This window comes from Peromyscus californicus, unplaced genomic scaffold, assembly GCF_007827085.1.
Source record: "Peromyscus californicus insignis strain IS unplaced genomic scaffold, ASM782708v3 Scaffold_3__1_contigs__length_106647218, whole genome shotgun sequence".
Classification (NCBI taxonomy): domain Eukaryota; kingdom Metazoa; phylum Chordata; class Mammalia; order Rodentia; family Cricetidae; genus Peromyscus; species Peromyscus californicus.
This window is the reverse complement of record NW_026294551.1, coordinates 6296514-6309320: the sequence shown is the minus strand read 5'-3', so window position 1 is coordinate 6309320 and position 12807 is coordinate 6296514. Positions and strand designations below refer to the sequence as shown.

The window sequence follows — 12807 nt, the reverse complement described above, 5'->3', positions numbered from 1 at the left end:
GCAGACCAGTCTGGCCTTGAACTCAGAGTTTCGCCTGCCTCTACCTCCTGAATGCTGGGATTAAAGGTGTGCACCAGCACTTATTCTGTGGTCCAGCTGACCTGGCTTGGAACGTTCTGTAGCTCAGACTTGTCTCAAACTTGAGGTAATCTCACTTGCTCAGCCACTTGAGCACAGAGATTACGCATGTGAGTCCCCACAACTGGCCAGGGCAAACATGTTCTAACTAAGGACACATTCCAATGGGCACTGGGAACTCTAAGGATCCAGATAACAGGAACGTAGCAGATGGGCTCCAGATGCAACTCAGGGGAAGAACATTTGCCTACAATGTGTGCAGCCCTGGGCGTGATCGCCAGCAATGCAAAACCAAAACAGAACCCCAAAGAATAGAGCAGTTTAATGGGTCTGAGACCAAGGCTGCAAATCGTTGGCTAGAGAATTAGGCTCCTTTGGAATGGTCCTGAGAGCAGAGGTGGGCTCTGCTTCATCTTCTCAGGCATTGCTCCTTTGCCCACCTGCTCCTGTGGACATACCCTCAGGTGGAAAGCAAGGGGCGCTCCTGAATGGAAGCTGCTGTAGGAGCAACTGCAGTTTCTTTCCGAGTCCTTCTGCATCATTTGCCCTCTCCTGCCCCTCTCCTGACACCCTATGAGAGGGTTTTAGCATACTAGAGAGTGGAGGAGCAGCAGCAGCTCAGCTGTGTGGCCTCTCACAGGCCCCAGTGCTACCCCATTTCCAGGCAGAGGCTCTAGCTCTCAACATCTTCCTTCCTCCTCTGCTTCCCCATACACCCTCTGTGGTCCACAGCTCCCCATCCTACCTCTGGTGGGGACTTGGATGGGGAGGAAGAAGCTGGTGTTCAAGATGAGATAGGTGGTCTCCTGGAAGTAATGGGAATGAGACGGGATGTGTGCAAGTAGCCTGAAGAGTGGGGATAAGTGCTGAAAGAATCCCAGAAACACCAAACTAGAAGCTGTCTGGGTATGCTGCCCTCCAGAACAATGCCATCCATGTCCTTGGCCAGGCCTCCCACTCACTCAGCTTGGAGGCCCTTCTCCGCATTTGGGAGGGGACCTATCAGTCTGAAAAGTAGAAGGCTGTTCATCGTGTCCCACCCTACTTCCCTGAGATAAGCCCAGGCATAAGGATCCCCAGTGCCTGCCCTGTAGAAGAGGGTGATGAGCTGGGGCCTTACTATGGGACAAGAGTGGGCGATGGGTGGTGAGACAGCCTTGCTGTTATTGCTTCCAGGGGGAAGGCACCAGCTGCCTCTCAGCTGCAGGTCGTAGTGCCTGGGAAGAACACACAGATACCCTGTCCACACAAAAAGTTGTAATCAGACTCTGGGTAGTGCGCCACCTTCCTGGGAACCTTTTCCATGGAAATGGGAGCTGGTCAGCAGTGGGAGAGAGTTCTAGGGCCAGACACTTGCTGGGGAGGCAGTGGGTATTTTCAGGCAGAATGGTATGCCATATTGTAGGGCGCTTTCTTCAGAGTTTCCAGGAAGAACTGTTCATTCTCCAGGAAGTCGTGGTCCTGTGAGGCGGATTCAGATGAGTGTTCACACTTCTGTGCACTGACAGGGACTCCTGACCCTGGTGGAGCCAGCCTGCACTTGGGAACCCCTTCACCTACTCCCTGGCACTGGGAAGCAGTGGGGGTATGTGGGAGCTCAAGCATGGAGTGAGACAGGCTATGATGTCAGTCCTGGCGAGGTCTTGAGAACCTTGGAATTTATTAGCAATGACCTCATGTCTCTAGGGCACTGTGTCTTCATCTACAAATGGAGGTCAGACTGTCTCACAGCTGGGCGTGCGGGCTCACACCTGTAATCCCAGCACTTGCAAGGAGGCCTGCATGCAAATCCAAGGCCAGCCTGGGCTACAGAGCAAGATCCCAGCTCAACAAAACAGGCAAACAAAAACCAAAAAGGAAGAAAAAGGCTAAAGCTATAGCTCAATGGTAGTCATACACACATCCCCCTCATGTAGGGCTGTGAGAAAGGAAAGTTTATGATGCACATGGAGTCTTCACCTTGGAGCACAGCATGTGGAACATGCTCCTTGAGTGACAGCTGTTGTCGGGGGTGTCATAGGTTATTTGCAGTTTAAGGGGTTGTTGTCTTAGAAGCTGTGTAGGCAGTTTGCCTCCTGTCTTTTTTTTTTTTTCTGGCAGGTTTCACTGTGTAGCCCTGGCTGGCCTAGAACTTGCTGTATAGAACAAGCTGGCCGTGAACTCAGACATCTACCTATCTCTGCCTTCCAAGTTGCTGGTTAAAGTTGTATGCTCTGCATTTTTTTTCTTTGATTTTTTTTGAGATAAGGTTTCTCTGTGTGTAGTCCTGGCTGTCCTAGAACTCACTCTGTAGACCAGGCTGGCCTTGAACTCAGAGATCCACCTGCCTCTGCCCCCCAAGTGCTGGGATTAAAGGTATGTGCTACCACCACCTGGCTCAAAGCCAATTTTTAATGGGGTTCTTACTGGGGATTGAACCAGGGCCCTGTACAAGTTGGACAAGTCTTCTACCATTGAACACATCCCCAGTCCTAGCTGTCCACTCTTCCCCTTTGTGAGCAGGGGCCAGCCATCCTTGGGGCCTTGGAGGGACCGTTTGTTTTGAGTGTAAACGGGGGAGCCTGGGCCCAGTGCAGACCTACCTGTGCCGCTGTATGCTTCAGCAGCAGCAGCTTGGCAAGAAGGTGTGTAGGCACCGGGGCAGCAGGTATCTGGCTACACTGAGGAGTGGCGGGAGCAGAGGCCTGGACGGCTGAGGAGAAAGGCAGGAGCCAGTGTCAGGGGGAATACTGAGGGGCCTGGCTTTTTTCCGCAGGACCCGTACTCACACTGCCTACGGGAAGAGCCTGGCCCGTGCCTTGGGACTCTTCCAGAAAACCCAGGTTCCAGTCATAGCCCCCACATGGCATTTGTAATGCCAGTTCCAAGGGATCTGAAGTCTTCTTCTGGCCTTTGTAGGCACCAGGCAGAACACCCCACACAACATCTTTTAAAAAGGACAAGCCAGACTGTGCTGGAACAGGACACCTGGTGACATCCTGTGGGCTCTATGCATGGTGCATTACCCCCACACAAAAGAACAAGGAAGAAAAAAGCCTTGGAGCCTGTGATAGCCAAACACACCTTCAATCCCAGCATGGGGTGACAGAGGCAGGAGGATTACTCTGAGTTCAAGGCCTGCCTGGTCTGCAAGGTAAGACTTCAAAGAACCAAAAACAAACAAATAACAAAAAGGTATGGTGACCCATTAATACCAGTACTCAGGAGACACAGGCAGGAGCATTTCTGTGACTGTGACTTCAAGGTCAGCCTGGTCTACATAGTGAGTTCCAGGGGAGCCAGGGCTACAGAGTGAGACTGTCTCAAAACAAAAAAACTCGCTCACAAAGCTGGCGGCGCATGCCTTTTATCCCAGTACTTGCGAGGCAGAGGTAAGAGGATCTCTGTGAGTTCGAGGCCAGCCTGGTCTACAGAGCAAATTCCAGGACAGCCAAGGCTACACACAGAAACTCTATCTTGAAAAATAAAACAACAAAACAAAACAAAAACAAACAAACAAACAGAAAACAATAAAAGGGGGTGGGTCTACAGAGACAGCTCATAGCTCAACAGTTGACACACCTGTAATCTAGCATCCAGGACACTGAGGCAGGAGGATCTGAGTTTGAACCCAGTTTGGGCTATAAAGCAAGATATCTGTCTTCAAACAGCTTCATGCAGCCCCTAACTTGAGTAGCTGGAGGAGGTCCTGCTACCTCCTGCTCCAGGCTCTGTCCCATCCTCCTGGAGTCACTTACCCTCCATGCTGGACGCTGCTGCGCCCTGAACTGCAGAGGGCAGCCCTGGTAGGCTGGAAGGCACTTCCTGTCGCACACGGTCCAGCTGCAGCCTCTGCTGAGCCAGGCTCAGATGCTCCTGCGCCCAACCCCAAAGAGACGGATTCAGTGAGGAGGAGAGGCAGGCGGGCCTGAGGGACAGGAGAGTGGGGACTGGACCCTTGCCTGGTGCATACGCTGCTCCTGCTGCCGCAGCCACTCCTGCTGCCGCTGCACTGTCTGCAGCCGGCCCTGCTGCTCAGACAGCATCTGCTGGGCTTCCTGTAGGGCCTGCTCACCCTCCTCATACTTCTTGGAGGCCACCTGCAGGGGCGCCACTGGGTCAGAACTGGCTAGAGTCAAATGGGGGCTCTTTCCACAGCCCTTCCAAGGCACACCTTGCTCATGTGTTCCACCTCTTGTGCACGGGCCTGGAGGCGCAGGCTGGCTTTGTGTAACCTGTCCTTCTCCAGTCGAAGCTCCTGGCGCTCTCTCTCCAGAGCCTCCCTCTCAGCAGCTAGCTTCTCTTCCCTGGCCCGGAGCTCACAGGCCCTCACTGTCAGCTCTGCCTGCTCCTGAGAAGGCAGAAGAATCATTGCTGTGGTTACCCATCCAGAGCTACTCCAGGCTCTGCACAGCCCTTGGCGGTCCCTTCTCCCCCTGCCCCTGGAAGTGGGCAGTAGAGCAAGGGGCTTCTTAGACATGGACCAGAGAGGCCTGGAGCCAAGCTCGGGGGCTCCCACACAAGCCACACAAATTCAGTGTCCAGTGTCTCTGAATATCAGCTTCCTCACTTAAATATCTGAGTCAAAGGAACCAAAGAAGACAAATACGCACAGTGCCTCAGAAAGGGCAAGTGACCTGAGGTGCTGACTGCTGTTCCACATTCTTGCTATATCTAGCTGTGCTCTGAGTGCCTAGGCCTGGGATCTTTTGCACACAGCTGGGAGGCCAAGGACACCGAGGCTCTGAGCCCTACCTTGGTCAGGCTGATGATGGTGCCCTCGCGCTGGGAGTCCGCATGCATGGCCCTCTCAGCCTCGCGCTCGGCCCGTTCCTTACTCAGCTTCTGCTGTGTGAAATACTCGGCCCACTCTGCTGCTAGGCGCCGGCGCTCCTCCCCACACTTATTCATGACCGACTTCTGCTCCTCTAGCAAGGTGCTCTGTGAGGGGGCCAGTGAGGGGAGTGTGAGTGTCCTTAGGCAGGAATGGTGGGGTCAGCAGCTGGGTATGGAGCTGGACTCACCTTGGCTCTCTCCAGCTCCTCCCTCTCCATGGAGATCTGCTGGACCATGACCTTCCTCTGCTCCTCCAGGGTGCGCTGTGCAGACTCTGCCTTAGACTTCTCAGCAGCCACCCGCCAGCGTTCCTGCAAGGCCCAGGGCAGGGCTGAGGGTTGGTTCCTCACTCTGGGAGCAGGCCAGGCTGTTCCAGAGGAACTGGGCAAATCTGCCTTCTCCCAGGCTAAGTCATAAACTCCTCATTCCAAAGAAACAGGAAGTGACAGGTGCTTGGGAAATACTGCCCAGGTGCAGCTCCTGCAGTTCTGAATTAGGAGGTTCCAGTACTCAGGTCAAACTGCACCACAGGGAAGGTTCAGGAGTGCCCTGCCCTGAACCGCCCGCCAGGTCTGGCCCATTACCTACCAGTCACACAGGCTAGGAACCCAGTTTCTGCAGGCATGAGAAGTTCAGCCAGCTTAGTCTTCCTGACAGACTAAAGTTGGGGCCTAAAGCTCAGCAGTTAGGAGCACTGCCTGCTCTTCCAGGGGACTGCTCGGTTCCCAGGACACCACAGCGGCTCACAACCACTGTTAACTCCAGTTCCAGAGCGTATGACATTCTGTTCTGGCCTCCAAAGGCAAAACACCCATACACATTAAAAACAAAACAAGACTGACGCTCACTTTCATCTATGAATGACACATAGGGGGTTCAAACACCTCTGTTACAAGATGGGGTTAAATAACATTTAGTAGGCAAGAGTATCCATTCCAATGTCACACATTTCAGCTGATGTGACAGATCTGAGTGACAAGAGGGAGGGGGAAGTATAGTGATGGTGGGGACTCTGCAGGATGGCCCTGGGGCTGGTAGCTGAAGAGCAGGTGTTGGGTGACCCAACGCAGGGTTGAAAGCAGAAGCAGGAAGAGAAGGGAAGAAGAGGCCTTGGCCACTGCCTGCTTGAGTGGAGGTCACAGAGTGGCTGAGCTCATGACAGCTGGCCCTGGAGTGCAGGTATCCTGTACATCAGGACAGACTCACCTGTTCCAGGAGCCGGCTCTGTTCACTCAGGCGCACCTCCATCTTCCCAATGACCTCCTGGAGCCGGCCACGCTCTTCCTCCATGTCTCGCTGCTGCCTGCCCAGCCGATCCTGCAGAGCTGGGGCAACACACAGGGTGCTCACTGACTGCCCTCCATTCTAACAAGGGGGTCTCAGTCACAGAGAGGGGCTACCTCGCAGCTGCTCATCTTGCTGCCGGATCCCCAACTCTCGTTCCTGTGAGGTGCTAAGGTGTGAGGCCTCCACACGGGAGGACAGTGTGTTCAAGCTGCTGGAAAATTTCTCCATCTGCTCAATGATGCCGTTCAGAGACCTGAAGGATTATCAGGGTATCTCATCCTGGGGCCACCCGGGCCACCCAGGCCTAACTAATCCCTTAGGGAAGCAGCACCAGGTCGCACACATACCGAGTATGGGAGGTGGCACTAGTGACAGCATCGATCTCTTGGTCCTTCAGCATCTTCAACCTCTGTAGTTGGTGCTCATGGTCCTTGCGCATCTCCAGGATGGATGCCCTGAGGGATGGCAGCAGAGGCAAGGAAGGCCGAGGGCCACTGTGAGCAGGACTACACAGACAGATGACACCAAAGAACATGAGAGGGACATGCCTTTGACTACTATCTTCCTCTTCCTCCTTCAGGCACCTCCTCAGTGCCTCAGTTTCCCTGGCTCTTCTGTCTCCTCTCTTGCTGCTTCCATACCACATGCACACGCACGTGCTGCTCAGCAAAGGACACCTTTCACAGTGCAGGAGGAAGCCATGTGCCTAGCCCTCTGTGCTGGCCCACGGGCAGCTCTGGCCTCCAGCCTTTACATGTCTTTTCTTAGTTCCATTCTCATCCAGAGAGGCTCCCGTGAGAGCAGAGTGGGTGGAACCCCACCCATGAGGGGAAGGGATTGGTGTGCTCAGCCTTGAGCCTTCATCTCAACAGGCTGAAGGGAAGGGCGAGTTCATGCAAAGGCTGCAGAGCCACACTGTGATCTCCTGGGCACTGCTGTCAGTCAGTCAGTCCTCACAAGCCTCCTCCCCAGCTCCCTGCCCCATCCTCGCCAGTCCTTGCAAGGCCACTCCCCAGCCTCTTGCCCTTACTGCTGCAGCTCCCGAAGCCGGGCCACCTCCTGGTCCTTCTCCTGTGCAGCCACGGCCAAGTGCCGCTGGTGCTGGGCTATGAGCTCAGCCCTTGCCTGCTCAGCTTCCCGGCAGTACGACGCATGCTGGGCTGACAAAGCCTCCTTCTCTCTGCGAAGCTGCTCTTCCCGCTGCTGGTAGGATGCTTCCAGCACCTTGACACGGCTTCTGTCAACAGAACACCCACCCCGAAGGCCTCACTGAGCACACTGACGTGATCCTGGGGCTCAGGGAGGAGATCTGAACCTGAGCTTGGGCAGGCCCCCAGACTGGAGATAGCAGGTACCTGTGCGCATCTTCAATGAGCGTCAGGTCGGCCTGGTGCTGCTGCTGCAAACTCTCCAGCAGCATCCTGTGCTGGGTCCGCTCTAGCTCCAACTTCCTCACCTAGGCATGGGTGAAGCAAGGGTGCTAGGGTCCTTCAAGCAACTTTGTGCATCCAGTCGCTCCTCCCTCCTGGGGGTGCCTCCAACTACTTCCCATGAGGACAGTGGCCCTCAGTGCCCTGCAACTCTCACCTGGGCCTCCAGCTCGGACAGCTTGGTCTGGCTCTGCAGCAGCTCGGCCTGAAGCTGGGCGGTGCTGCTCTGAAGCTGCCCTTGGGTGGCCAGGAGTTGCTTCTGGTACCCTGAGCCTGGCAGCAGACTCTGCATTACAGACTCTGGGAGAAGGGGCTGTGGGAGAGGACGAGAGCTGTTCCAAGACAGAAGCTGACAGGCCTGCTGAGCTCCACCACCCCCACCTTCTCTGCTTGCTGGACCTCCTGGCCATTCCTTAAGACAGGATAAGACCAGAGCAGCTCCAGCAGGACAGGATCTTGGTGAGTCCTACGCCTTGCAGGGAAGCAGTCATCAGAGCTCCCCTTGAGCTCTGGTCAGGAAATAGAGCACCCTCCCTCCCCAAGGACATCCTCCTCAATGAGGAGCCATCTCTAGTCCAAGAGAACTTAGAACAAATGCCTCAGTTATGACAAAAGCTTCTGACCCTGGCCCATTAGGTGTAGTAAGCTGCCCTTCAGCCACTGTTTCCCAGGGCTGCACTCCTGACTGTCATACCTCCCAGGGACAGTGATGCAGTTGGAAGATGCAGAGATGGGGATGTTTTCCAGCAGAACAACAGGGTCTCTCACTCTGTAGTTAGGGTGGCCTGGCTTGGAACTATAGCCCAGGCCTGGCCTCAAACTTGATCTTTCTACCTCAGTCTACTAGACTAGGGGATTGCATGAAATAGACCATGTTGGTGCTTTGCATGAGAATGGCCCCCATAGGCTCATATATTTGAATGCTTGGTCCCTGGTTAGTGGTACTGTTTGGGAAGGATTCGGAGGTGTGGCCTTGTTGGAGGAGGTATGTCACTGGAGGTGGGCTTTTAAGTTTCAAAAGCCCATGCCAGGCCCAGCATCTTTCTCTGTTTCTGCTGCCTAAGGATCAGGATGTAACAATAACTAAGACAGCATTCTTTTTCTTTTTCTTTTCCAGTACTGGGGACTGAACCTGGGGCATTGCACATGCCAGACAGGCCTTCCTCTAGAGAGCAACCCCCACCCCTCTTGAACACAGGCTGGGCTAGAACTAACTATGTAGCCTTAGGTCAACCTCAAACATATGGTACTCTGTCTCAGCCTCTTGAGTGTACCACCATGCCAAGCTTGTACTAATGCTTTCTCACTGGAACATTCCAAGCTGCTCCTGCATAGCAGCCATCTCCAGTTCCCTGCTGACGCTGGCAGAGTGACCCCCAACTCCACTCAGGAGTAGTGAGACCAAAAGTTTAGGAAAGTGCTAATGGGGGACACCAGAGTGAGTGGGCTGCTGTCCTACTGGATATATCTGATATATTCTAGCAGAGTGTCAAAGTCCAGCTCCTTGAGTTGCCTCTGAGTAGGGGAGAATTGATCTCTGGGCCCAATACCTATACCTGTTTGAACACCTTCCCTACCTGGACAGGCACAGAGAGCCCCGTGGGTTCCTGGGAATGTGGAACATAAACTGCAGGCTCTGAAAATTGACAACAGAGAACACAGCAGGCGTTTCAAAGGACTGCACAGATCTGGACCAGTGAGTACCTGGGAAGAGTCCTTGTCACTCATCTTCCAGAGTCCCCAAAGGAGCTCAAGGGACCTCTTCCTCACCCAGGGCCAAACTCCAACCAAAGAAGGAAACAAACCTCTGATAGAGAAGTCCCCAGAGGCAGAGGCCATTCCCGTCTTGGGGTCACCTATAGGGAGGACAGTGGAAGTTTGGCTCCAACTCATGGAGGATCTGGGGACAAAAAGACGAGAGCACATTGAGTGGCTTCTGTGTGAGCGAGAGGCAGAGAAGGGAAGCAGGGAAAACCACTGGATTCAAGTGACTGGGGGCTGCTCTAGGGGCTGGGACTTTACAGGGAGTGAAGGACCTGGCTGCACTGGTGGTTTGGTAAAGGAGGTAAAACGTGCCCTCAGACATCTCTGTCATCTAGGTATAGATGCTGCATATGACAGAATCAGTAAGCCACCTTGGGTCCCGGCACAGCCATCCTGTCTATCTCCAGGGAAGGAGGCCTGAGCTGGCCCACTCCTCTGCCACCTCCCAGCCCTGTCTGTGCACATACCCTGCGACCCCAGGCCTGACGGCTGCCATCCCTTGTGCGGTTGCTCTTGAGGCTTCTCCAGCAGTGGCCTGCTCAAAGGCCTGGGTGCTAGCGACAGGTTGGCTGAGGAAAGTCCATGGTAAAGGTGAAGGCTCGTGGTGAGCTACATGAAGACAGCCCCGGACAAGCTCCTAGCGTGAAGCTTATGGCAGTCTTCTTCCCCTGCCTCTGCTCCCACCACTTGGCTGGAATTTTTTCCAGGCTTGGCTCTTGGAGTCTGTGGGTTGCCTTTCCCTTCTAGGATGCTGCCCACCTCAGCATCCATCGTGGTTCAGTAACACAGCAACCATGGGCATGTCACACACACTGGAGTTCAGTCCACACACTCAAGCTCCACAGCTACCCTTGGATTCCTCTATTCTCTCCTCTTCTTTCTGGGCTCTCAGGTCAACAGCTTTCCCTTGATCTCAGGTCAACGTTGACACTGCTCTCCCAGCACACCAGCTCTAGGACATCTAAGACACGGTGGTGGTGTCCCTGGACTCTCACAAAATCACACAATCTCCTCCACTTGGTTCTGGTGGCGAGGCTTGTTACTGCTTCCTCTGGACTTGGCCCTGTCAGCCTCTTTCCCTTCCTGCCTACAGGGTCACTCACCACCCAGCCTTACTGGACTGCCATTCTCAGGAGCTGCCCTCTCAGCTTCCATGTTTTTACTCAAACACTTCCAAGAGGATACAGGAAGCTCAACTCACACACGCATTAGCCACCTTTAACAGGAGCTGACAGAAACACCAACACTTGGCACAATGGGTTTCTTTGCCACTTTGATTGGTGCTGTGGACAGGGTCTCTGCTCAGAGACAAGGGACAGTGGATCCTGCTACCTCAAAACATCTTTGTTTTCTCTTGCCCAATCCAATCAGTACCTGTTCCCACGGCAGTCAGGGCATGAGTGTTACCAACCCCTGGCCTGTCTGTCTGCATCTGGGCAGCTCTCTGTTGCGCCCGTAAGGAAGAGAAGCAAAGCTGAGTTGGCATCAGTGCCCACAGTGGTATCTCTAACAGAGGATGGGACAGGTAAGATGGGTCAAGTTAGCTCCCCAGACCTTGCCAAATCCTTTCCACCAACCATAGTAGCCCACACTCATACCTGCTAGAAGGAGTCTGACCCAATGATCCTAGTGAGTTCAGGCCCTTAGAGGGCCCAGCATGTTCCTCTCTGGCTAGACCATGGGATTTCTTCTGGGATATGACATGGCTCAGCCAGTCATCTTCCTTCTCCTCAGAGACTTTCAGTGAGGCCTGGCTGGCTTTGGTAGAGGGCCTTGCACCCTTGGCTGTTGGCTTTGCTGCTGAGGGCAGTCCAGCTGGGACAGAGTGTGGCTCTGGGGCTGAGTGCTGGTTTGTAGGAGGGGGTAGAGAGGGTGTCAAGATGGCTGAGTCTTCTTGTTGAGCCTTTTGAACAGGAGAGGGAGACAGCAGGTCCAGGTCATCATCCTTAAGGCCTAACCAGTCGGCTCCTCCTTTCTTGGGGTGGATGGGGCTGGAAGCTGGTGGAGGGCTTTGTTTGAAGCTGGGTTCTCCCTTAAGGTCTGAGCCACCTTCTCCCAAGAACCTGCTTCAAGACAGAGAGGAGGGTGTTGGACGGGGAGGAAGCCCACCCATTAGACACTATCAGCCTGACTCTCTGCTGTTGAGGGGGCGCACGCATATCTGGCCCACAGCAAACTGGACATGGGAACTCACACCTGTAATCCCAGCACTCAGGAGGCTGAGGCAGGACTGCTGTAAGTTCAAAGCTAGCCTGTGTTACAAAGACCCTGTGTTCAAATAGTATTAACAACAGTGAACATCCCACAGCAGCTGGAGACATGGCACAGCTGGTACACCCTGTGTCTAGCATATACTAAGCTCATTCCTGGCACCACAGCCAACCAGGATGCTAATGCACACCTGCTGTCCCAGCATTCTGCCCAGAATGGAGGCAGGAGGGTAAATTCAATGTCATATTTAACTACATAGTGAGTTAGAGGCCAGCCTGTCTCAACAATAACAACAAAAAGGGCTAGAGAGACAGGTCAGCTGCCACATAAGCATGAGGACCTAAGTTCCAGGGGATCTGACATCTTCTGACCGCCTCAGACACCAGGTACGTGCATGGTGCACAGACACACATGCAGGCAAAACACTCATACACATAAAATAAAAAAAATAAATCCTTTTAAAACAAAAATATATACTTGGAAAAAAACAACAAATGCCAGAAAGTTCGTTGCTGGTCTGTTTCTGTTGCAAATTCAGAGTGTGCCATGAGGATATGGCCAGTGCCAGGGTTCCTGGAAGCCATTGGAGGAGCCCTCTGCTATTTCAGGATGGTGGCTGTGCTACTCCTTGGGCTGTGGTTTCTCTGGGAGACCAAGTGACATAACAGCCTTTCATGACATTCAGGGCTTCGATCAGAAGCAGACCCAGCTCCTCCTCCTTCTGAGGAGTCCAGGCGTCGGGGCTGCCAGTCTGCCCAGCTCCGCCTGGACTGCTGGGCACTCCTGGCTTCCATCTCCTTTAGCACCCGTAGACTCATGGCTGCCAGGTGGGATGGGGAAGGCCACAGGGACAGGCCTGTCCCCAATGCTGACCTCCCTGAGGCCCCACTTACCTGACCGACTGCCGACGGGACTGTCTGCCCTCAGAAGAGGCCACAGTGGGCTGGTAAGCCCCAAAGGTGAGGATCTCATCATCCCAGCTGTCTTCTTTGTCTGTAAATTAAAGGGCATGAACAGGATTGAGAACAAGGAAAGCCAAGCTTTGTACAGGATCTGGCAGATGCTAGGCAAGTGCTCTACCACTGGGCTACATCTCCAGGCCAAGGGAAGTCAACTGAGTGAGTGGAGGCCATAAATCAAACAGCAGCTACAGAAAGGAAGAGAGCGCTAGACCGCCTACGGTAAACTATCTCCTGACAGCTGCCTCAGTGACAGTGTTCAG

The 12807-nt window shown here is 54.0% G+C and overlaps 1 protein-coding gene across 12 annotated transcripts in view; it reads right to left on the bottom strand.

The window, feature by feature from the left end:
• Fbf1 (Fas binding factor 1) overlaps window positions 1–12807 on the bottom strand; it is a 31862-nt gene that overhangs the window by 3964 nt on the left and 15091 nt on the right. For 8 of the 12 annotated variants that reach the window (XM_052757407.1, XM_052757408.1, XM_052757404.1 and 5 more), the window contains 17 exons: window positions 12479–12578; window positions 10973–11440; window positions 9842–9943; window positions 9416–9510; window positions 9188–9246; window positions 7768–7923; window positions 7536–7636; window positions 7211–7417; window positions 6528–6635; window positions 6294–6433; window positions 6100–6218; window positions 5082–5204; window positions 4813–4998; window positions 4232–4408; window positions 4020–4157; window positions 3816–3933; window positions 2661–2770 (listed from right to left, as the gene is read on the bottom strand). In XM_052757407.1, coding sequence (XP_052613367.1) covers window positions 2661–2770; window positions 3816–3933; window positions 4020–4157; window positions 4232–4408; window positions 4813–4998; window positions 5082–5204; window positions 6100–6218; window positions 6294–6433; window positions 6528–6635; window positions 7211–7417; window positions 7536–7636; window positions 7768–7923; window positions 9188–9246; window positions 9416–9510; window positions 9842–9943; window positions 10973–11440; window positions 12479–12578 — 2507 coding nt within the window. Of the gene's footprint in view, window positions 1–381; window positions 885–1315; window positions 1540–2660; window positions 2771–3815; window positions 3934–4019; window positions 4158–4231; window positions 4409–4812; window positions 4999–5081; window positions 5205–6099; window positions 6219–6293; window positions 6434–6527; window positions 6636–7210; window positions 7418–7535; window positions 7637–7767; window positions 7924–9187; window positions 9247–9415; window positions 9511–9841; window positions 9944–10972; window positions 11441–12478; window positions 12579–12807 lie in introns of those variants that run through there. The other 4 variants (XM_052757409.1, XM_052757411.1, XM_052757410.1 and 1 more) reach the window with 4 other exon arrangements.